The sequence below is a fragment of the Mustela putorius genome, unplaced genomic scaffold (genome assembly GCF_011764305.1).
Source record: "Mustela putorius furo isolate JIRA1106 unplaced genomic scaffold, ASM1176430v1.1 tig00003909_pilon_pilon_pilon, whole genome shotgun sequence".
Classification (NCBI taxonomy): Eukaryota; Metazoa; Chordata; class Mammalia; order Carnivora; family Mustelidae; genus Mustela; species Mustela putorius.
In genome coordinates this window covers 34,601,415-34,624,256 of record NW_025422057.1, presented here as the reverse complement: position 1 = coordinate 34,624,256, position 22,842 = coordinate 34,601,415, and the positions used below count along the sequence as shown (strand labels likewise).

General features: G+C 39.9%; 1 protein-coding gene across 9 annotated transcripts in view; it reads right to left on the bottom strand.

Annotated features, from left to right (window-relative positions):
* CPEB3 (cytoplasmic polyadenylation element binding protein 3) overlaps positions 1-22,842 on the bottom strand; it is a 195,118-nt gene that overhangs the window by 28,529 nt on the left and 143,747 nt on the right. For all 9 annotated transcript variants that reach the window (XM_045068734.1, XM_045068732.1, XM_004749661.3 and 6 more), the window contains 2 exons: positions 22,430-22,548; positions 8,132-8,246 (listed from right to left, as the gene is read on the bottom strand). In XM_045068734.1, coding sequence (XP_044924669.1) covers positions 8,132-8,246; positions 22,430-22,548 — 234 coding nt within the window. The remainder of the gene's footprint in view (positions 1-8,131; positions 8,247-22,429; positions 22,549-22,842) is intronic.

Genomic DNA, 22,842 nt, shown 5'->3' with positions numbered 1-22,842 from the left:
CTAGGCCCTAGAATAGGTACTACTGAAGACAGAACAGCAGAAAGCCATCCCAATTATCCCATTATGATTAGAATTTCCGAATCATATCAGCCAAAGAGCACTGCTCATTACAGCCCAAGTGGACTCTGACTGCAGTCTTAGGGCAGGATCCAGGAATCACATTCATTCAAATTATGCAATAAGAATCATGCACATATCCTGGGTATCAGAGTTCAGTGGGTCCTCATACCTTAGCCCAACAAGCTCTGATGGCTTGAGGACTTCCTCACATGGCTAATAGTATGCCAGTAACAGAAACCAAGACATTGAAAGCAGAAATAATTAAATTCAGTCATTAATGAATTTCCATTATTGGTCAATGGACTTACTAAAATAAACAATCTTAGGAACTGGAAATTAAACCCCAATTTTCTAAAGACCAAGCTTCTCATGGAATGGCATAAGAGAGTAAACACTCCATCAGCCTGGTGAACAGCCAGGAGAAGAATGCTGGCAAGGGGCTAACTGGCACTTGTCTTCCACCCTTAGAAAGGACTCAGGAAAGCATCTGATTTAGAAAGAACGTTTACCACTTGTAAGCTTGAAGCTCCAGCTAAGAAGAGTTACAATAACCACAGGTTCTTCTATAGTATGGTGGTCTCCAAAGGAATTTTAGGGATCCTGGGCTGTCAGAGAAGGTGCCCTCCAGAGCAGAAACATTCTATTACTTCATGAATCTAGCTGCTAGAAAATCATCTTCACATGCCAAAGATGAGGTCATGATTGATGTTGCTAGCAGTTAAGTACTTTCGATAGGAAGCAAACCCTCACTCACTTAAGCTAATTATAAATAAATCATTTCCACTTATAACCTTATATACCGTCATTTTCTTGGCCACCAAAAAGTCTGCAGACATTTGAGCTAATAAAATCTCGCTCATGTGAAGAGCAATTTGTTGGGAAGCTAGAAGAAACCGAGGTGACTGAAGAGTTGTTTTGGGAAAGAGTATGAAGATTTCCCATCTCTCTTTCTACCCTAATCCATGTTTTAACTACAGAGGGTCTAAGACTATGATCACCCTTGAAGAAAAGTAAATAACAGTCAAACAACTGCTGTTTATATTTGGTCCTTTACTCAATCAGCAAATCATCACTAAAAGCACACTTTCTGCAAGCTAACCTCATGCTGGGCTCTAACACCAGAATGGTATTATTTAAGTACTAAACAGAGTTTATAATTATTGAGAAAAGTAGCCATGCTTGGTAAAAGCAGCCTTAAAAAGAGACAGAGAGAGACTAATTTAATTCATCCACAACATAGGTGACTAACAGAAACACAGAACAAGCCTTGCTTAAGTCCTAAAAATTTCTAATCTGGAATACTTTTGTATATGGAACATAAAAATTCACCTTTAGATGTCAAAATGTACAACTAGTTTTAGAGACTAGGTTTGAAAGGATTCTTTTTTTTTTTTTTTAAAGATTTTATTTATTTATTTGAGAGAGAGACAGTGAGAGAGAACATGAGCGAGGAGAAGGTCAGAGGGAGAAGCAGACTCCCCGCGGAGCTGGGAGCCCGATGTGGGACTCGATCCCGGGACTCCAGGATCATGACCTGAGCCGAAGGCAGTCGTCCAACCAACTGAGCCACCCAGGCGCCCTGAAAGGATTCTTTAAAGTGAATATCACCACTTAATATAGTAGATACCCATAAGGATTCCCTTCCTCTGAGGTGGGTGAAGCTAAGCCATGAGTAGGGCTACCCACTTTGACTGTCTGGGAGGAGGAGAGAAAAACAGAAGAAAGGCAGTAAGGATCTGGCAAAAATCAACTAAAACCTTCATGGATTTATGTAAGCCTTGTGATCTCAACCTTCCTCATGAAATTGATCAAGGACATGTCTTATTCAGAAAATAGAGTCAAACTGCCTACCGAGCCTCTGATGGTGAATCCTCATTCTAGACCATCCTCTGTAGAAGGGGGGACAGCATAGCGCCCAGGAGCAGGACATATGGGTGGAGGCTGGGATTCAGACAGATGGAAGTGACAGCAGGCATAGCCAGAGTCCATGTGGAGGCCAGGAGTTTTCAGACCACTTTTTATCTTTTCCTTCCTATCTGGACAGTTTTCTGGTCACCACAGGGGTGGGAATGAGCAGGTCCGGTAGCCATATCCAGTGGCATTTTATACTCTGGATGAGACGCTCTGTGCTCTTGAGACAACTCCAGTCTTCTGATGAAAGGTAACAGCAACACTACTATGACTCTAACCTGCATACTGGCCCTTGTGATGAGCTTTACTGTGCCACAGCTGGAGAGGGAAACAAGAACACTGCAGTTGTGTGTAGCATCTAGATATCTATAAATTCCTCTTTGTGGGGTTGTGGGGACTATGCCTCTGAAATCGAATCTAAACCCCAATTATGATTCCTTGGATTTGCTTCTGAATCTTCACAGAGAACTGAAAGGGACTTTAGCTCACTAGAGAGAAAATCATGATGATGCTTATATCCTACCCTACACCAGGATCCTGTTCCTATCATTTAATTATATTTCAAAGCCAGCCACAGGCAGTGTCTAAGTCTGAGACACTATGAGAACCAAATGGGGTACAGCACGAATGAGAAGTCTCCAGGGAAATATCAACACATTCATGTTTCCAGATTCTAAACTATGAGTCTAGAAACCACATTTTCTTCCCTTTGGAGATAAGAACAAAGCAGACGGGAAAGAGGTATAAGGCACCTCAGGCGGATGAAGGGGTCTGGACTTCAGAAAGAAAGCACAATTCAACTACAAGCTGGACTGTCTAGGTTTTCCACAATGCTGCATCGGTTCACAGGGCAGTTCAGACATCTTAATTGGAGGAAATGTGCTCATAAGCTTCCACTCTGCATCAAATGTCGGGAAGTTAAGAATACTTTCAAATAAGTTGTATGAACAACCAACTACGTCAGAGAGATTGAGTGTTGAACTTGATTAAATCAGACTGGTACCAAGTTGACTGTTAATAATGTTACTGAGACAACATTTCAGATCTCAGCTTGATGAAGAAGCTTTGCTCTGTGTAAAGAATATCCATACTTGAAGTCTGGAAATCGGAGTTTAAATCTTGGCACTTTTACTTATTGTGGCCTTGGCCAATCAGCTCCTTGGAACTCTGCTTCTTATCACTAAAGTGAAAAGTCTACCACTTACAACCTCACAAGGTTATCAGAACAATTAAACATACATGAGAGCTCTGAACACACGGCTCAGCAGAGACTGGTGCTCAAATGTTTAGTTTTGCTCAGGGGGTGCTTTTCTCGCTACTCATAAATCTTTGCTTAATATTAACTTGGCCTGGTTTCTGCTCCATAAGCACCAATTCATCCCAGTCTTACTTTGGCTTTATGCTAATGTTACCCAACCTGCCAAGGACATGGCAAAGTTTGACATCAGTTGTGGGTAAGCATTAGCTTTTCAGGGGGAGAAAGAACACAAGCATGTACTAGCATTAGAAAATCCTTAACCATGGGGCGCCTGGGTGGCTCAGTGGGTTAAGCCTCTGCCTTCGGCCCAGGTCATGATCTCAGGGTCCTGGGATTGAGCCCCGCATAGGGCTCTCTGTTCAGCAGGGACCCTGTTTCTCCCTCTCTCTCGGCGAGCTGCTCTGCTTACTTGTGATCTCTCTCTCTCTCTGTCAAATAAATAAATAAAATCTTAAAAAAAAAAAAATCCTTAACCCTAAAGGAAATCCAGTCAATAAGGTCAGTGTGCCAAATCTGGAGTTTATCTGGGACAACTTATACTGAACTTGGGACTTGGTGAAAGAAAAAACTTCTACTACTGGGAAACCTGGTATGATTGCTGCCTGCTACCACTTCACAGAACAACAGAAAAAAGGATATGGTTATGATATTCCTATTTCCTAAATCACAAATCAGGATGTGGTTCCTAATACATACGAACTACCAGAATGTTTATACAGAATGTCTGAAATAAGTGCTCTTAGAAAAATTTAGAATGTTCTCTAAGTGTATGCCATATATCACTAAATTTTTACCTCAAAAGTATTTTTTAAAAAGATTTTTATTTATTTATTTGACAGGGATCACAAGTAGGCAGAGAGGCAGGTTGGGGGGGAGGTGGGAAGCAGGCTCCCCGCTGACAGAGAGCCCGATGCGGGGCTCAATCCCAGGACCCCAGGATCATGACCCAAGACGAAGGCAGAGGCTTTAACCCACTGAGCCACCCAGGTGCCCCATACCTCAAAAGTTTTTCTATTGTTTTGTTTTCCTCCCAGAAAAGCCATCCTCATAATAGTTGGGGTGGGGGGAAGAGGCAGAGAAGGAAATTTCAGTATCCATCACAGAATATTAGTAGGAGAAAAACAGACAGGAAAGACTTATCAGAGCAATGGGAAAGGCAGGAGACCCAAAGATGATGAGCAAATGTAGGCTCCAGGGACTCAGCCGAACAATCTCTTAAGACTGATCTGTTCTGCAGGACCTGGTTAGATAAACTGTCAAAAGAAAGTCATGAAGTGGAAGAACAGCTCACCTGTCCCTAATGAGAGAGGAAGTCTGAGGGTTTCCCAGGCATGATTAAAGCTGGAAGTAGATGGGTTTCAAAGCTTGATCACTGAGGTGGTCTTCAGATTAGGTATCTAAGCCTCTTGGGGTTAGAGTCTAAGCTGGGGTCAGAACACTCATGTTTATAAATTATAATCCTCAAGCCTGGCACTCATTTCCTCTCAGAGCAAAGAGATGCATTTTAGAGAGGTCCTGATGCCGCAGGGAAATACACTAGGGCTATTCCTGTATTGAGATTCAGAAGACCTTCTGTTTACATTACTTGAATGAAGGGTGGCGACACGCTGTTGTACTTTCAGGTGGTTGTAAGTAGAGAACCAGACAAACTACCCCTTTCCTGGTACTGACTCTGAAGAATACATAAACTTTAGCCACATGATGGCATGGTGAGTCTACCTATAGCCTTTCCTAGGATAGGGGTGGGAAGAGGTGAGGATTGGAAGAAGAACAAGACCTGAAAACCACGGAGAGACTCAAGGCAAACCATCCTGGACTTGTCAGTGTCACTGAGGAGCGATGGAAGGGAGGGATAAGAGGCAATAGGTATGTGTATTCAACCTAGAGCAACCAGCAATCAGGCAATCTAACATTGGATAAACATCTAAATTTTCCATTGATATTTTCCCATTTTCAGGTTAATTTTTTTAGGCCTATGATTTTTTTCTCTACAACCTGTATTTTAAAAGGCAGGCTTGTCAAAAAGACTAGAAGGACCAACTTAAATTTAGCCAGGGCAATACTGCTTAAAGCAGCTTGCCTTGTTTCTTTAGAATGGTTTGTGTGTTTCTGATTGGTAGGATAAGGACTATATTTAGAATAATTTATTAGTGATAACAGTTCCTATCTAACAATGGGAAAATATCAAAGAGAAAAAGCCTCACAAGATTGATTCAAAGGAATAATTCTTGAGTGATAATATTTTAAGACACTGTAACATGTTAAAGGATAACTTTTGGCCTACGGTGAGGTGAAAATCAATCTGGACACCTAAAATTCTCACCTGTTGAGTATTATTCAACCATGTCTAGTCTAGGCTCATCCTACATACAGTGCCTAAGATAGTTTTAAGACTTTTCAGAATTCCACGACCATAATACCATCCAGAATTAATAAAAAATGCCCTCAAGTATTTAAAAACCAAATCTGAGAATCACTGTGTTGAAGAATATAATTTGTATCCAATTACTTTTGAGTTAGAAGTCTATTAATACATTTCTGGTTCTCTTCTGAAACCTCTGATTCTGTAGATGATGACCTGTTCAACACCGACAGAGGGATGTTCATTCAGTTTGGCATGGAGGTATACTGGCTCCGTGCCAGTAACAGGGGATGCTCAATAAATGTTTATTGTTCAAGTCAACTGCATTATATTCAACTCAAGATTGCATAGCAAAGTCAAAATGAATTCCTTTAAAAATAGTCTTCTATTCCAAGGCACAAAGCAGTCCACAAAGCTCAGTGTGTTGCAAAGAAACCCAGTTCTGTGCAAATGGATAAAAGCTGCAGAGGTTAATTCTTTTTGTTTAGATTACATGGATTCCAATCTGGAAGGCTTGGAGAGGGAGTAAAACGCTGAGATGCTAATATAGATTGCTTAGCCATCTAGAAACTAGCTACACTTATGGGAGGTGTTGGCATGGGGCAACACTCTCACGAGAAGAAGGGAATGTAGATTCCTATCCACTCAAGTGTAAAACAAAACCATTTTAGAACAAAAAGCTTTAACTTAGCTTTTAAAAAAAAAGAGAGAGAGAGAGAGAGAGAACTTTGAGACTTTTAAAAGGTATACTGTCTAGGTAGAGAACACAAAATCCCATTTCTGACTAGACAACTAAATTTAACTCTTTCCTAATCCTAGGATTTGGAGCATCTTGTGAAGAATAGTAAAAAGGGTGAATAATAAAAAAGGGAATTTAGTTTTTAAACTTTTGTGTCTGTGACTTAAAAACAGACATAAAAAGTTATACCCAGTTCTGTTATTTTTATAACTATGGGACTTCTTCTTTCAGAATTGTTTTTTCAGATTCCCAACTAGAAAAAAAAGAGAGGGACCAGAATATGAAAACTAATTTGTACTTGTAGTTTGCTGCAAAAAAAAAAAAAAAAAAAAAAAAGAATAACTAGAATGCTAGCAATAAATGTCCATTCTTTTAGAATACATATGTGATTAAAAGACGATCAAAGGGGATTCTTCTCCCTCTCTCCTCCTAAACATAACACCAGTTAGAAAAAGAATATCCCATGCCCCCACCCACATTTTTTTTCCCCTAAACACAAGCAGTTTAGAAACAAAGGGCTACATTTGCCCTCATCTCATGATGCTGTTCACGTTTGTGTTAGCCCTTCCTAGACTCTATTCTGACAGCTGATAAAAGGGAGGCATCTCTGCCGCTTGGTTTTCTTCCTCTGGACCCAGTTTTCCATTAGAGTGAGAACAAGGCCTAAAAATATTTGACTGTCTGGAAAACTGTAAAATTACAAACTTCATAATCACAATTAATATGTTTTAAAGTCCCTCAAAATGGAAACATGAATATAACTTTAGATAGGCCTATAGTTACCTTTCAGGAGTGTGCTGAAGTTGAGATTTGAATAAATACATTAGAAAAGCTGATGAACATTCAGAACTAAGAGTCATCAAAGTCAGAGACAAATAGCTGTAATTCTTTTTTATAATTCTTGTATAATTATTTTTTTCACTACTTCATTTTAATGGTCTCTGCTTTTTCTTTTTTAGGTAGTACTAAGTCGGCCTTCTTATGAATAACAGAGAAAATATTGCACTTTTGCAACTACAGGGCAATAGTGACCTTATTTTTTCATTTTACTTTTGAAAAATAAACTCAATTATTTTAAGCATTTTAAGAGAACTTCGTTCTTACAAATAATTTTATTCTATTCTACTGGTAGAACACTGTTCTGCAACTGATTAGATTTATCTTTGGATTTAAATACTGAAGTCATCGGCTCAGCATCACTTCAAATGCCCCAGTCAGTTAGGATTCTGCCCAATCTCAGCCCATAATTATTTTGTCATTGGAAAGCAACTTAGAAAACAAACCAGGGAAGCTTTTAAAAAGTCGTAATAAAGATGCTCGAACATCACTCATTTTTCAAAGTGCATAAAAAAAGGGGGGGATCTGTTTCACTTGGGAAGAGTTCAGTTTGCTTCCCAGTGACACAATTCCTAAGCAGTGGTTTGGCTTGTCACTGAGGGGTACACAGCTGCGCTGGACAGCTTTCTGATGGGGTGACTTCTTTCTCTGTCACACATAACAATGCTGACTAGCATGAGAATGCACACTGCCAAATGTATTGTTATTATTTTTAAAATATGTGGTTGAGAACACTAAATAGAATTCATCCTTTGAAAATAACAGTTTAATGAAATTGACTCTCGTACCATAGGAAAATAAAGCATTTGGGGAGAAAAAGTTTAATCCTGAAAGAGCTCAGTGAAACTTCTTTTTGGACATTGTGTATAGCTGAGCAGAAACCTAGAAAATATTAAAGACTAAATACAATGGGGATTTTGTTGTTGGTGGTTTTGTTTGTTGTGGTGTTACTATTTCCACTCACCAGCTCGAAGGGGTCGTGGAACTCCCCCAACAAAGATAGTTTTTCTGGGGTCCAAAGGCTGAGAACCATCCATTACAAAGTCACTGTCACTTAGGTTCCATGGTCGAATTTGCACCTGAAAAAAAGTCGTTTACTTGGTCCTTACTTCATTTCCATCAACCCCAAATGAGAATAAGGTGACTAAAGACAAACCCACTGATTTGTGCATTTTACACATACATAACCCAAACAAAATCCAGTTATTAATTTATGTTATCTGCATTAGGTGCCTTTCACCAGAACTCGGGGGATCTACTTACAGGTACTCTACTCAGCACTCTAAGACATACCATGAAACCTTCAGAAACCACCCGTGGTTTTGAAAAAAGGCAGACTTTTAGAGATAGACTTGGGGTTTTGAATCGGATCCATTTTAACACATGATAGACTGTTTATAACCTGTCACAGTTGAGCACTTAGCTTTTTAAGAGCTCACCTATAGAAAGGGAACAGGAATATGAGGAATATGTTCTAAAAATTATCTGTAGGTCTGGCTTTTAATTTTTTTTCAAAACCCTAAAATTGAAACATTCATCTTTCAAAAATAGGTTTAACACAGATCAATACTCATCGGGTTAGCATGGAATTACCAGCAATATCAAATACTGAAGCACACAGTGTTATCTATTTTTGATTTACCTGATTTTCTTAAACCAGTTTGGTTAAATAAAGGTGAGCCTAGAAATTGAAGTTATTTTTCAAAGAGTAGAAAAAGAAATCTTTATGGACATACTTCTTTCTATTTGGTACTATCTCTTCAGTGGTACTCTGACTTCCTGCCTACAAAAAATAAGGTATTTCATCAGAATTGTAACCTTAAAACATATTCCTTTCAATCCTTAACTCAGTCATCAAAGAATAACTTAAAGCAAAACCACACACACACAAAAACCCTCCTATACCAAAAGGAGAGCTTCAGTACTGCCTGAGAATCAACCAGTTACTCAGCCGGGCAAGTGCTCTGGGAAAGGAGGTAGGTAGAAGCAGAGAACCAATGTCTATCTTTAGGGAACATATCTCTCCTTTCCCAGTCTCTCTGATAGGATAGGAAAAGTAACAGCTGAGTTTTCATTTCCTTAGTATCAACACAATTTTTCATTTTCCCCATGGCTCAACTGTCAACACTTAATGCAAAAAAACACATACGATGATTTCTTATGTGGCTTGACTGGTATCTAGAAGTACTCTCATTTGAAAGGTAGTACATCTGTCAATTACAATTTCAAACCATCTTGAATCAACTCTAGAACTGGCATTGCTCAGAAAACAGTCCACAGATTCCTTATGATTGCTAAGTTCAGCCCCTCCCCAACTTTTTGCCATTTATGACACTGTTGCCTTCACTAGTTTGTGAGAAGCAGTAAAATCTCCATTTCTTCCGTAGACTCTGAAAACGTGGACCTGTTTTCAGTTCTGCTGACGTTTAAGCATTTGCTTCACCTTTATCATGTGGAAAAAAAAACAACAACCTTGTTCTTCTCTTGAAATATTTCATCTATTTGACCAAATTACCGTTCCCTTGACATTTATCACACAGGTGGATTCACGAATACCATAAAGCACCACTTTTAAATTCCTTCATGAGGGCCCACTACTAATTTTTAATTAAGAACATAATTTCTTCATAATGTAAGAACAAAGATTCTAATGTCCCCACTAACAAAAACACAGGACATGTGTTTTTCTACACAGAGCCCTATCTTCTTCCAGCCTCATCCTTGATAAATTTAAGGCAGCTTCAGGACCTGGTAAAGGCAATTCCAATCATTTAGTGATGACTGAATTTAATTGTGGGTCACTTTGTTTCACAAATGAAAACAATTCCCTTGTAGTATCCATGGCATTGTGGTTTCATTTAATCAGAAGTACAGAAAATGCAGCCTTCTATAACAGCTGTAGGTTACTGCTGCTCAGAAAAACTCCCCAGAAGATTGCAAACCTTCCCACTGAGAGCTTTCATTACTGCCTCTTCTCCCGCCCACCCTTGCTTTGTTACATCACACACAACCCATTCCCTTAGCTATTCTTGTATTATAGATTAGGTAAAAATACAGGAAGAAGACTCAAGAGACAGTAATGATTAAACCCTATTCACAGAACCTGCATTTCCCAGCTGCCATGAGAAAAATAGCTTCTCAGAGCTGCCACCACCACAGAATCAGAGAAAGTCAACATAGGCCAACATCAGCACATTCTACATGCTAAGCAAAAAGTAATATTGTGGTACTGTTTGCACTGGGAAGTTCCATTCACACTCTGTTTTCCCTCTGAAATATAAGCTCGCTCTCACATAAGGCATGTTCTCCACCTTCAAAGTTTATTTTCAGCCCTCAGGGCCTGATACCTATATTTTATCTTTCTGACTTACTCTTTGAATATATTTTCTGGTCCTCACTTATATATGTAGGTATTTCTCTACCTTTTAAATACCATGCTTTCTAAACTGACTCAAATATACTGTAGAAAGGGGCAGAATACAAATAAAAGAACGGCTTTTTGATTATCTTCATTTATTTAATAATTATTTTTGAGACTGGATGAAATTAGAGCTCTGTTCTAATTCAATATAAACTTCCCCCAGCAAAACAACCTTTACATATATAGGCATCACTGAGTGTATGTGTGAAACAACTCTTCCAGTATGTTGTCAAATAGGCTATACTCTGGGCAGTAAGAGCCTCAACATCCCGAGGACTGGGAGTTTAGGGACTTCATCAGAGAGGGTGGAAATTCCCTTACATGAGCCTGACAGTGATTCCAACACTCCTTCCTGGAGGAAACTGACCACATTTGCTTAAAAAGGTCACTCTAGAAAGAGGCATGGCCCACTGGCCTTCAGCCATGCCATATCCTCATAGTAGGAGTTACGTAAAACCAAATGTCCATAGGGATGGACAGGTAGCACAGACTTATCAGCCACCAGAACAGTTAGCCGTTAGGCAGGCAAAGACACCCGGGAGTAAAATATTCCTTTTAAAGGAAGCAGACACTTCTCAGCTCCAGCAAGTAATTATTGTTTGTGAATGTGTTGCCAGATTTTTCCATTTTTGAAAAGTAGCTAGAAATTCAGATTTTTATGTGGAACTTCAAGGTTTTAATTTTATGCTGAGAAAGAATTAAAACGTTAAAGCCACTGTACAGCTAAACCAAACTAACGGCAGACCAGATCTATCTTGTGGGCCTCAGACTTGTGATCTCTGACTGAAAGGTTTACTTTCTAGTAAACCCCACAGCTCCTAATGGAATGTTGTCTTTCATAAACAATCATGAGAGAAAAAACAAAAATGGCTTTTCCTTGGCTTCTTTTTTAAGCGGGTATTCCTATGGAAGCTCTGGTGAGGATTGTGAAACCTACTCTTTGGCTGGATTACTTGCTTCTTAATTCTTAAGAATAATCTCAATTAATATCTGAATTAATAATCTTCCTTGAATAATTGCTTATCTCCAAAAGGCAAATCTTTTTAAGGATAAAGACAAAAAACAACATAAAGGTGGTGCTATTAATATATCAATTTGTGCCATAGAGTGTCTCTAACAGACTTCAAGAAGCCTAAAAGTATGTAACATTAATCATATCAACAGTTAGTACTGAAAGCACTCATTTTCCTTTTCAAGGATTCCCAATGTATGTTCTGTGAACAGCAGGTCTGTAGGGTTGTTCTGTCAGACATGCAGTGTTTAGGAAAAGTTACAGGCTCTTCCTTCTTAGAGTTTCATGGCACCCATTGGTGTATTGGTGGGGTTATGGACAAAGGCCCGTGGTGGGGTTATGGACATTGTGGAGGGTATGTGCTACGGTGAGTGATGTGAAGTATGTAAACCTGGCAATTCACAAACCTGTATCCCTGGGGCTAATAATACATTGTATGTTTACTAAAAAATTAAAAAATTAAAAAAAAAAAACATGTTGGAGTAAATACAAAAAAAAAGGAAAAAAAAAGGCTCTAAGAAATTCTACAGTAAAGAAATCTGTTCAAATATTGTTTAATCCAGCATTTCCAAAATTTTTCTCATAACAACTACTAACATCCACACTTTGGTAATACTGCCCAATTATATCTTACTCTTAGTATGTAACAAAATATGGCATAACAAGGCTGAACCAACTGAACAAAATGTAGAAACCACTCCAATCACGCTTTTTTTCACCTATTTCCTGCTATTGCTCTAAAAGGGTTGTTCTTATAGAAATTAACTTTAAGTGGTTAAGAGCATAGTAAATATAAATAATAGCTCAAAAAATTGAAAGCTTTCTGACTAAACTGCACAAAAGAGATGTTTGGCTATTTTGATACCAATAAAGAATAAAATATTTAATTACAGTCCCATGTAAAAACTGAAGCGTCAGCCTATGTAAAACTAAAAGTCATTCATAGGGATAAGAGCAGGCCAAGCGTTAGGGAAAAAAAATTTAAGAAATAGAGTGTGGGTCACTTATTTTGATAAGAAGATATAAGATCATTTTTTAGAAATTAATTTCATCAAAAATATGCAAAAGCCTCTAAGTAAAAATTCAATATAAAATACATTTTTATTGTATCTTTAATAACTGGGTAAGAGAAAACACATAGCTTTAGTAAGAACAGTTTTTTAACATAAACCGTAGGGCTTTAAGTCTTCACACATGACCAAGCCACCCTATGGCTCTAGAATTCTCTGTTTAGACCACTATTTAGAATTTAGACATTTATCTACTAGTAAATAACAGTATCTTGAGCTCATTGTGAACATCTCACCTATATTTCATCCTCGTCTGATCACCTCTTTAGGTTACAAACATCCAACACAGGAACGTTCCACTGCATAGGGCACTCCTTTTCATCTCTTCATCTCAAGACCACGCCACAAAGCAACGAAACTGTTCAGAGTCAACAGTGCAATCTGGTGGCCAGCACAGGAAACTACCTGATCAAAACCCCTTTCCTGCTGTTTTGTTTCCCTTGAATTTCCCATAAAGTATATGGTGTAGCCTCCCTATCCCCCATTTCCTCTTTCTTTTTTCTATACCCTTCAAACTCCTACTCAGGAGGAGGTCTCCATTTTTCTCTCCCTAGTCATATAATCCTTTCAATCTACATGAATCATAAAAGCAATACTGCAGAAACATCAGGACTGCTCTCCCGAGCAACCAGCAACATCGCCGCTCTTCTGATGGCCAGGATGAGTCAGCTAAACTTAGGTCCCCTGACATACAGCTGCAACCGCTCGGCTGCACGGGTAATGAACTCAGGCCCACCCCAGCTGTCAGCAATTCTATTTTAAGCATCACAGACCTCACAAAATGACTGGAGTGCCCCACAGTATCACGAATAAACAAGTTTGTGGTTTATGAGGCATCTTTATCTCTTCCATTCTGAAAGGGGTTGTTTTATTATTATTATTAACCACCAAAACTAACACAACAGCAATAATTACGGTCTGGATTCTCCAAAGAACATTCATATTTGGTATCTCATTTCAACCCAATTTCTTTTTTTTTTTTTTAATAATTTTTTTTAAATTTGACACAGAGATCACAAGTAGGCAGAGAGGCAGGCAGAGAGATGGAGAAGCAGGTTCCCTGCTGAGCAGAGAGCCCCGTGTGGGGCTCGATCCCAAGATCCTGAGATTATAACCTGAGCTGAAGGCAGAGGCTTAACCCACTGAGCCACCCAGGTGCCCCAACCCAATTTCTTTTTTAAAAATTAATTAATTTTAAAAAGATTTTATTTATTTATTTGTCAGAGAGCAAGAGAGAGAGCACAAGCAGGGAAAGAGAAATAGGCTCCCTGCTGAGCAAGAAGCTGGTTGCAGGACTCGATCCCAGGGCTTTGGGATCATGACCTGAGCTGAAGGCCGATGCCTAACCAACTGAGCCACCCAGGCGCCCCTCAACCTAATTTCTACCATACAACTCCCTAACAAAAAGGCAAGTCAGTTTCCAGGAGTTTAGATGCTGCTTATTATTTTCAAGTGCTGCTCTCCACCCAATGGAGAGGAGCAGAACCCTCCCTGTATCTTCTGGGGGAAGTGGCCAGAGAGCAACCTAATAGTTCATTGGTTTCACTGCTCTTGATAAGAGTTTTCTACTCTGGTCTGCTCTGGGGCCTCCAATCAGAATCCCACCGGCCCTCTAAGCAGAAAACTAGCTCTCAGACTCCAACTATTTCTCCCACTCCGTACATAGAAACAGATTACAGGCCCCAGAGAGCTTCAACAAAATAGGCAGGATTCTTCCTAGATAGGGAGCTAAAAGTAACCCTGGGAAATTCTCTCATGCCCTCCCAGAATGCTCCAGGTCCACCATCAGGGTCAGGAAACGTGTACAAAAAAGAACTCTCTACCATCTGTACCAAGCTGCACAGCCTGCCTGATGTACGGAAACCACAGGCTTTCAGTCCTTCAGCTACTTTTGAACAATTCAAATAGCACTCTGCATACTGTTTTCCTAAGGGCACCCAATACTCAAACCAAGCATGCATAAACTGCCATGATAAACTGCCCTAAAGAGGGTGATCTACATCTTTGCTCTGTGCTTGACTTAGTAAGGCAATTACCAATTAAATGTAATGATCAATACCCATACTTGTAACTGGAAGAGTCGATGGAAATCTTCTCTCTAAAGGCTTTCCTGACTCCTTCAGGAATATCTGACCACTTTGCCTTTGAGCCCCCACCCTACGGCCACTCCTTATAAAACTTTTCTCATAGCATCTTGGACTCCTTACTTCACTTAATATTTACATATCTATTTCCTTCCCCCGGGCTCTAGGGTCCTCTAAGGGGGAGACCATATCTCTGTGTGGGTCCCAATTGCCTGGCAAAGCACCCAACAGAGTGAGCGCTCTGTGCTCCTCAGCGTTCTGGTGAATTAACAAAGGTTTTCCTGCGGGGCAGGCGTTGATGCCACAAGATGTCCAGCCACTGCCCTTCTACAGCCCCCTGATCACTCTCCTCACTCCACTGAAAGCCACCTGCCCGGGATAGGGAAATACAGTGTGTGTGATCACCAGTGGGAGCCCTGAGGCCTCGCCTAATCAGCGCAAATTTCTGATGTCCCTCCACTCCGGTGATCTACTCAGTGATCAGAATTGCCCAGTGCTCATCATCGCTGCTGATATCCTACATCCTTTAGAAAATATAAGCACGATAGATGATTTCCATTTTTTTTTTTTTGATGATTTCCTTTTGAAAGAAAGAAGAAACTAGCACATTTGAAGACATATACTACCCCACCGTGCTAGGCATTTGAACACACTGTCACACTTAAACTCACCATAACTTAAACTCACCATAACTTTATGCTAACATTACCCCTACTTTAGAGATAAGGAAACAAGGGCTAAGAAAAGTAAAGTCAAGTCAGAACTGAAACCCACAGTCTATATAGATACTCTTTCCAATGCAATGATGTCCTGTGCCTGCAAGAGTCCTTGTCCTTCAGGCTACTTGGCCACCAGCCATGCTTCCTGAGAGTCACCTGAACAAGCCAAAATGCATTTCTATTTGTGAATGATTAATTTCTCTCTTCTTTCTAAGTTCATTCTGCTCCTTTTCAATTAAGGAATGACTGGTAGATTCTTTTTAAACCTACTAACAAAATCAGCAGTTAGAAAAGCTGAAGAAAATGATTTAGCAATGAACTGGCACTGTATTCAGCTATTTTAACTTCCAGGTTCATAGCCTCAAGCAACTGTGCTCTTGCAGCCAGACAATTTTGTCCAATGTCTGCACAAATGTGTATTTCCAGCTCCATGGTACTAGGACAAGGATGTTGTTACTGGCATGCTGATCACTAAAACTCTTGAGAGTAATATACACATAAAAGTTCAAGTTACCTAAGTTTTTCCTGGGAAGAAGCCTATTCTTTGAATGAGCTTCATGGAATACTAATTCCACCAAAACCTTCACATGTATAATCCCCAAACAGGTATATCAAATGCTGGATTAAAAAATATTACACAAATTTATTTACTGCAAGACTTCTCAGAACCTTAATATATCAACTTTTCCCAAATGTTCTTGCCTATGGAATGCTTAATTGAAGGAGAAAATGGTATAAAATGCACAAAATTCTCAACAAATGGCATCTATTATTGTTATGAGCAAAACTTTTGGCAATGATGCTCTCAAGAGACAAGTGTCTGATGGACCAGGTGTTCTTCAGAACACACTCTGGAAAATACTAAATATGGTCCCTTAAGGGGACCACTAGAAACTATTTTAGTATATCAAAACTGCAGCATCGGGGCACCTGGGTGGCTCAGTGGGTTAAAGCCTCTGCCTTTGGCTCAGGTCATGATCCCAGGGTCCTGGGATCGAGCCCCGCATTGGGCTCTCTGCTCAGTGGGGAGCCTGCTTCCTCCTCTCTCTCTCTCTGCCTGCCTCTCTGCCTACTTGTGATCTCTCTCTGTCAAATAAATAAGTAAAATTAAAAAAAAAAAAACACAAAAAACTGCAGCATCTTATAGACCTCCTAAAAAGGAATATTAGGTCCGAAGATTCAAATACTACGAAACTCTGTGGACTCAACTGCAAATTCAGAGAGTGGAGAGAGGAGAAGGCTTTATTATGAATAAGAGGTATTTCTCTCATTTTAGAGGAGAAGTTCCTCCTTTGGAGAAATTCCTATGATAGAAGGTGCCCAAACCATGAAATTTAGACCAAAAGGAACAAATAAATAAAGAAAGAAGATTAGAAATGCTGAAGATTTCCAAGGAGGGATATGACAAATCTGATTTGACTGAGCCAAGATAAAATTATAGTTATTGTCTTATGAGGTAGTAGGTGGAGAATGAAAGAGTTTAAGTAAATATACCACAAACCCAAGGGCTGAGGCCATCAATCAAGGAGCCCTGTAACTTAGCCCCTACTTATCTTCCTGATTTAATTCCCCCTGCTTCTTTTCATACATTTGTGCTTCATCTAACCAACTTAAATGTTCTCCACTCATTCTACACAGTTTCTCATTTCTGTGTTTATACTTTTGCCTTTCTCTGCAATGTCCATTTCCCACAATTCCATAGCTCCACCTCTCCCCTGGCTAATCTCCAAACCCTTTTCAACTTTCAAGGCCTAGTTCCAATGACACATCATCCAAGAAGCTTTCTTTCTCACTCCAGGTAGGTATAAACACTCCAAAGCACTTAATCTTTATCTTCATGGTATTTGTTATTTTTCCTAATTTGACGAATGTTTGAAAAACTTTTATGTTCCAGGCTCTATAGGTTCATATATTTATATATTTGTTTTATCTACCCATTATACTTTAACTTTCTGAACACAGGATTTTGTCCAATTCATAGTAACCAGCTCTAATGTCTTATCCATAGTTGGCACTCAAACATGGTCTAAAGGAAGGAAGGCACATTACCTTGAAAAGATGGCTGAATGTGGGCTGGAGATAGCTATAATAGTAGGTGTGAGTCACTATAGATGGTGTAGTGATCAGAGAAGGCTTCAGGAAAGAGATGGCATTTGAGAGGCATCTTAAAATAACTGTAGCAATTAGAAATTGAGACAGGAACAGAAATATTTCAGTCAACTGGAATATAGGGTTCAGAAGGAAAGCAGAAAAAAGAAAGGGAAGGTTTTAGTCCCAGGCAAAAGGATCTGGATTGTCTGTGTGTCTAAAGAGGAGGGCCTAAAAGTGTTAGCTCATATATTAACAGGAGTAGGAAAGACCAGAATTATAGAGAGATTGGACAGAATTAAAAATTAAAGAACTAAACCAGCCTCCAACTGGTTTCCAGCTTCCTTTGCGCTCAACATTTTTTTTTCAATTTTTCTCAAATTTTGAGTGGATGATCATGTTACCTGAGCAATAACCAAAATTCAGTTTTAAATATACAGTTGACCCGTGAACAACACAGGTTTGAAATGTGCAAGTCCACTTAAATGCATACTTTTTTTGATAAAGGCAGTATGGTACACTTTTCCTCTTCCTTATGATTTTTTAAAAAAGATTTTTATTTATCTATTTGAGAGAGAGAGAAAGAGAGAAATGAGAGAGAACGAGAGAGAGAGAGAAAGAGAGAAATGAGAGAGAGAGCGCGCGCGCGCGCGCGCGCGCGCGCGCGCGCGAGCATGAGACGGGGGAGGGGCAGAGGGAGAAGCAGACTCCCTGTGGAGCCAGGAGCCCAATGCAGGACTCGAGCCTAGAACTCCAGGATCATGACCTGAGCCGAAGGCAGTCACTTAACTAACTGAGACACCCAGGTGCCCTTTATGATTTTCTTAGTAACATTCTCTTTTCTCTAGTTTACTTAATTGTAAGAATAAGGTATAAGAGTATATATAACATACAATATGTTTAATCAAGTATATATGTTATTGTTAAGGCTTGTGGCAATAGTAAATATCGGTGGTCAAGTTCCTGGGAAGTCAAAAGTTATATGTGGATTTTTGAACTACATGGGGGTCAGTACCCCTAATACTCCCACCCCACCCCATTGTCCAAGGGTCAACTGTATAGCAAAATCAATCTGTCATATCTCAGGATATTTATAAATTAATGACTATGCTATAAATTGTAAGGAGGGGGAAGCAGGAAACTTCTAGGATACTCCTTTCAAAGTGCCTACTATGCCACATCTCTGGCCAAAGTGTTTTAGAAGGTAAGAACCATAAACATCTCCTTCCACACCCTGTCTTCAAGGTTACTGTTTTTCAGTCCTTATCTCTGTTAGTCTCTGGCATGTTTCCTGATCTATCAATTTGCTATTTTGAAACTTCAGGTTTAGCCTTTTTATATGTTCAAAAAGTGGAGTCACTTTGACAAGAGAAACCACTGTCACAGTGTCTGTCTGCTTCACTGGAAGTCTGGGCAAGAACATAGCTATCCTTTGGGATGCCTAGAATATCTGAGCAATGGAACTTCTCTTGCTGGAGGAGGGGAAAAAAATCACACAGCTAGGAGCTCTGCAGTAACTCCTGCTCTTAACAATTTGTTTACCCTTCTTTGGGACTGAGAAGTCAATCAAACAAGCTATCAATACAGTGTCTTCTGTCATCTTTCAGGATCAGACCTATACATTGGGTAGGCTGAGTGCTCATAAATGAAAGGTAATCACTGACCAAAAGTATCTTCCTAATACTATCTGAAACCCACTGATTAGGGATTTGAGTTAAAAAACAAACATAATCTTAGAGAGGTGAGAGGGGACCTTGCTATCAGGCTCTGTATTAGGAAAACAATCTGATTAACCTAATCCACAAAAAGGGAATATGGGTTTGACTGGGGGGAAGGGATAAGGGAGAAGGTCAAAGGATAGAAAATCTGTGAGATCATTCTGGAACACTGTATGTTTCCAAAGAGAAATCCAGGGAGGACCAGCGAGAACTAAACAACAGAACGAGGGCACTAGGATCCTGAGAGGTAGCCAAGCTAAGAAGAAGAAAAATCAAGAAAGAACCATAGCTCAGAAGATTTGGTGAACGAGTTCCAAAGGCTGACTTTACATTGAGTTATTGCCAAGGTCCTCATTTACTCCCAGTAGTTTAACCCAGCTCTCACTTTCTGTGGGAGCATCCAAAATGAGGTGGAATGTACCGAAACTTGGGTGGGGAAGTGTGGCCAAATGAGTTTGGGAATGATAGATATGAACTGAAGCCAAGAAAGAGAAGGTTTCAAAAATGGAGCCAAAAGAGCTGGAACCCAAAATGGGATCCAGTTCATTAGAATTACAGGTATTGGGGGACTTTCCTGTTTCCCATCCTACGTTATATTTAAATTGTTTTTGCTGGAAATTTTGAGTATGCCTGGGTTAAAGAAATACGTGATCAGCAGCCACCATTCAAAATTCACCAAGCTCCAATAAAACCTCTTCACTTGAGTTCAGAAAATGAAAACTGCAATAAGGCAGAAATTTGTAGAAACACAATGAAAGTTAGTTGCCCATAAACATTTCCAAAACAGATAATTACACTAATTATTTTCAAAAGTCCTTCAAGCCCAGGGTAATACACGTATTTGGAGGGAAAACAATCAACATACCACAGCCATCTGCAACTGCCACTGCTCATTCCCTTCCCACCAGTCCTGGTGAAGCCTTGCCCTGACAAGGCATAATACCCTCCTTCTCCCACAGAGCCAGGAACATGACCCTTCCAAGGTTCACAAGCCCATCTGCTCATCTCCATTCTCCTCTCCTCAATTCAACAGCTGCTTCTTCTTCTTTTTTAAAAATTAACATATAATGTATTATTTGCTTCAGGGGTACAGGTCTGTGAATCATCAGTCTTACACAACTCACAGCACTCACCATAGCACACACCCTCCCAATGTCCATAACCCAGCCACCCTATCCTTCCCCACCCCACCCCACACTGGCAACCCTCAGTTTGTTTCCTGAGATTTAGAGTCTCTTATGGTTTTTCTCCCTCCCTGGTCCCATCTTGTTTCATTTATTCCCTCCCTTCTCACCATCCCCCCCCCCCCACCCTGCCTCTCAAATTCCTAATATCAGAGAGATCATATAATTGTCTTTCTCTGATAATTCAACAGCTTCTTAATCTACTTTGGGCGTAACTATCTCTATGCATACCTCTACCCCTCTGCCTTTTTTATGTATATTTCAAATCCTCTCCTACAGTAACAGACTCTCCGGAGGTTGACCATTTACTTTTCAGACATCTGACCCCACCAGATTGGGATTAGTCTCTCTAATCACATGCTATTCCAAAGAGATTTAGAGAAGTTACCTCAGCGTTCTCATTATTTACTCAGATGAAGCACTGCATACTAGCATACTCCCATCCTAGCCACAAAGCACAGATACTCCATATGGTTTAAATTCAGACTAAAGTTGACAAAGGTTCCTTACTCTTTTTCCTGACCTTATCCATGTTGGTTAACTGCTATAAAAATTTGGTAATGACTCCAGAATTTGAAAAATATAGGGGCATGGTCACACTTGCTTAAATCCTGCTTTTTCTGCATCGATTATTCTATGACTCAATATCCCCATTCTTTAGTGACTCCTTCTGCTTTCCATGCTGCAGTCTCCCCCTTATAGGTGGACAAGTCCCAGCCATTCTTTCGCAACCAACTGTAAACCCTGTTCTAGAGGTCACCATTCCTTCCAGCAGACCTTACCATGTACATAAACTCTAAACTTGCTCTCCTAACTAAAGCACTATTTGGCATTAGTAGCATCATCTAATTATACTTGTACAAGTCCCAAATACTTTCACATTCATTTTTCTCTTACCTGAGCTGTTCAACATCCCAGAGAGACATCATATTCCTGCCATTTTATAGATAATGAAACCAAGATTCTACAAGTATTAGGTGACTTATTCTGAGCCAAGCAGATAATTTAAATGAGCTGGAGTCAAGATTTCTACTTCTGACCCCAACTCTTTCCCCATGCACATTTCTGAGAATAAATCTAACTGCTAAGCAAGCCACACATGGCTGGTATCAGTCTGACAGGATGTGCTGCAGGCCCTGTGAGAGATACCTGCTTTGGTCCCTTAGTCTGTATCACTATTTTTAACCCTATTTCCCACTCCTAGCACCGGTTCTTGATGCACAAATTCATTCCCTCCCAATTTCCCTCCATCCTACTTCTACCATGTTAACCAATTACTTTTTTTGTTGTTATTCTGAATATAGTCTTGCCCTTCTCCACTGATAACCCCTCTGTCAGGAGAAAGGAAGCAGTCTTCTTCTCTTACCCTATGACTTACTCATACTCCTTGGTTCAGAAACTACAAACTCTGTATACACATACATTTATTTATGGTTTTGGGTCCATGTTCTCTGCCCTTGCCTTCTCCTGCCCTGTTCGAAGCTATCCATTTGAGAGTGTAAGCTCCTGGCCCAGAAGGCTCTAGCTAGTCCATTGTGGGTACCATCTAGCACAATGCCTTGCATTCACGGGATCATAAACGCTGCCGATTACGATCTTTCTTAAAAAAATAATAATAAATTATTCCTGTCCTTGATCTGAAATAATGACAGAAACCAGTTGCCAAAACCACTAAGAGCATTGTTTACTTCAATTCAGAGTTACTGAATAGGAATTAGCTTAAAAGAGCTGTAAAGTGAAAGACAAGGACATATTTGTTTACACGCAGTCCCAAAGGGATAAAACGAAATACTGAGTAATTTGTTATTAGTTTCCCATCCACAAGAGTCCAGCTCTACTGCATAGCAAGGTCACCCTGGGTAAGAGGATCCTAGTTACCAGCATTCCCATTACAGAGAGGATGTAATCAGTTATTCCAAATGCATACGTGCTCTCGCAAAGCATCCGCTGGCTGCGTATCGCTTACCGGTTTATCCTTGATGGTGGGGCTGGACACGCACAGGTACAGCTTCCCGTCTTCTTCCAGGCAGGCATCTATCAAGGCTTGCACTGAGCTCTCCTCCTGGAACAGCAGAAAGGCATAGCCTTGGGAGAACAAAAACAAAAGGATAGAGAGAGAAATCAGTACATTAAATTCAAAGTACCAAATAAAAATTCACCCGCTATTTCACTTTGGCAAGTTCTTACTAAAATCCAAAAACTTGAAATGGGACACAAGGAAGTAATAGTCACTGAGACTTTTGTATGCTAAGCATTGGGTTGGGTACTCGTAGACATTATCTTGCTTAATTCTCATAAGTACTCAGGGGAGCAAGTTCAGAGCTCCTCTATGGAATTTCCATGAAATACAAACATACCTCATTTTATTGTCCTTCACGT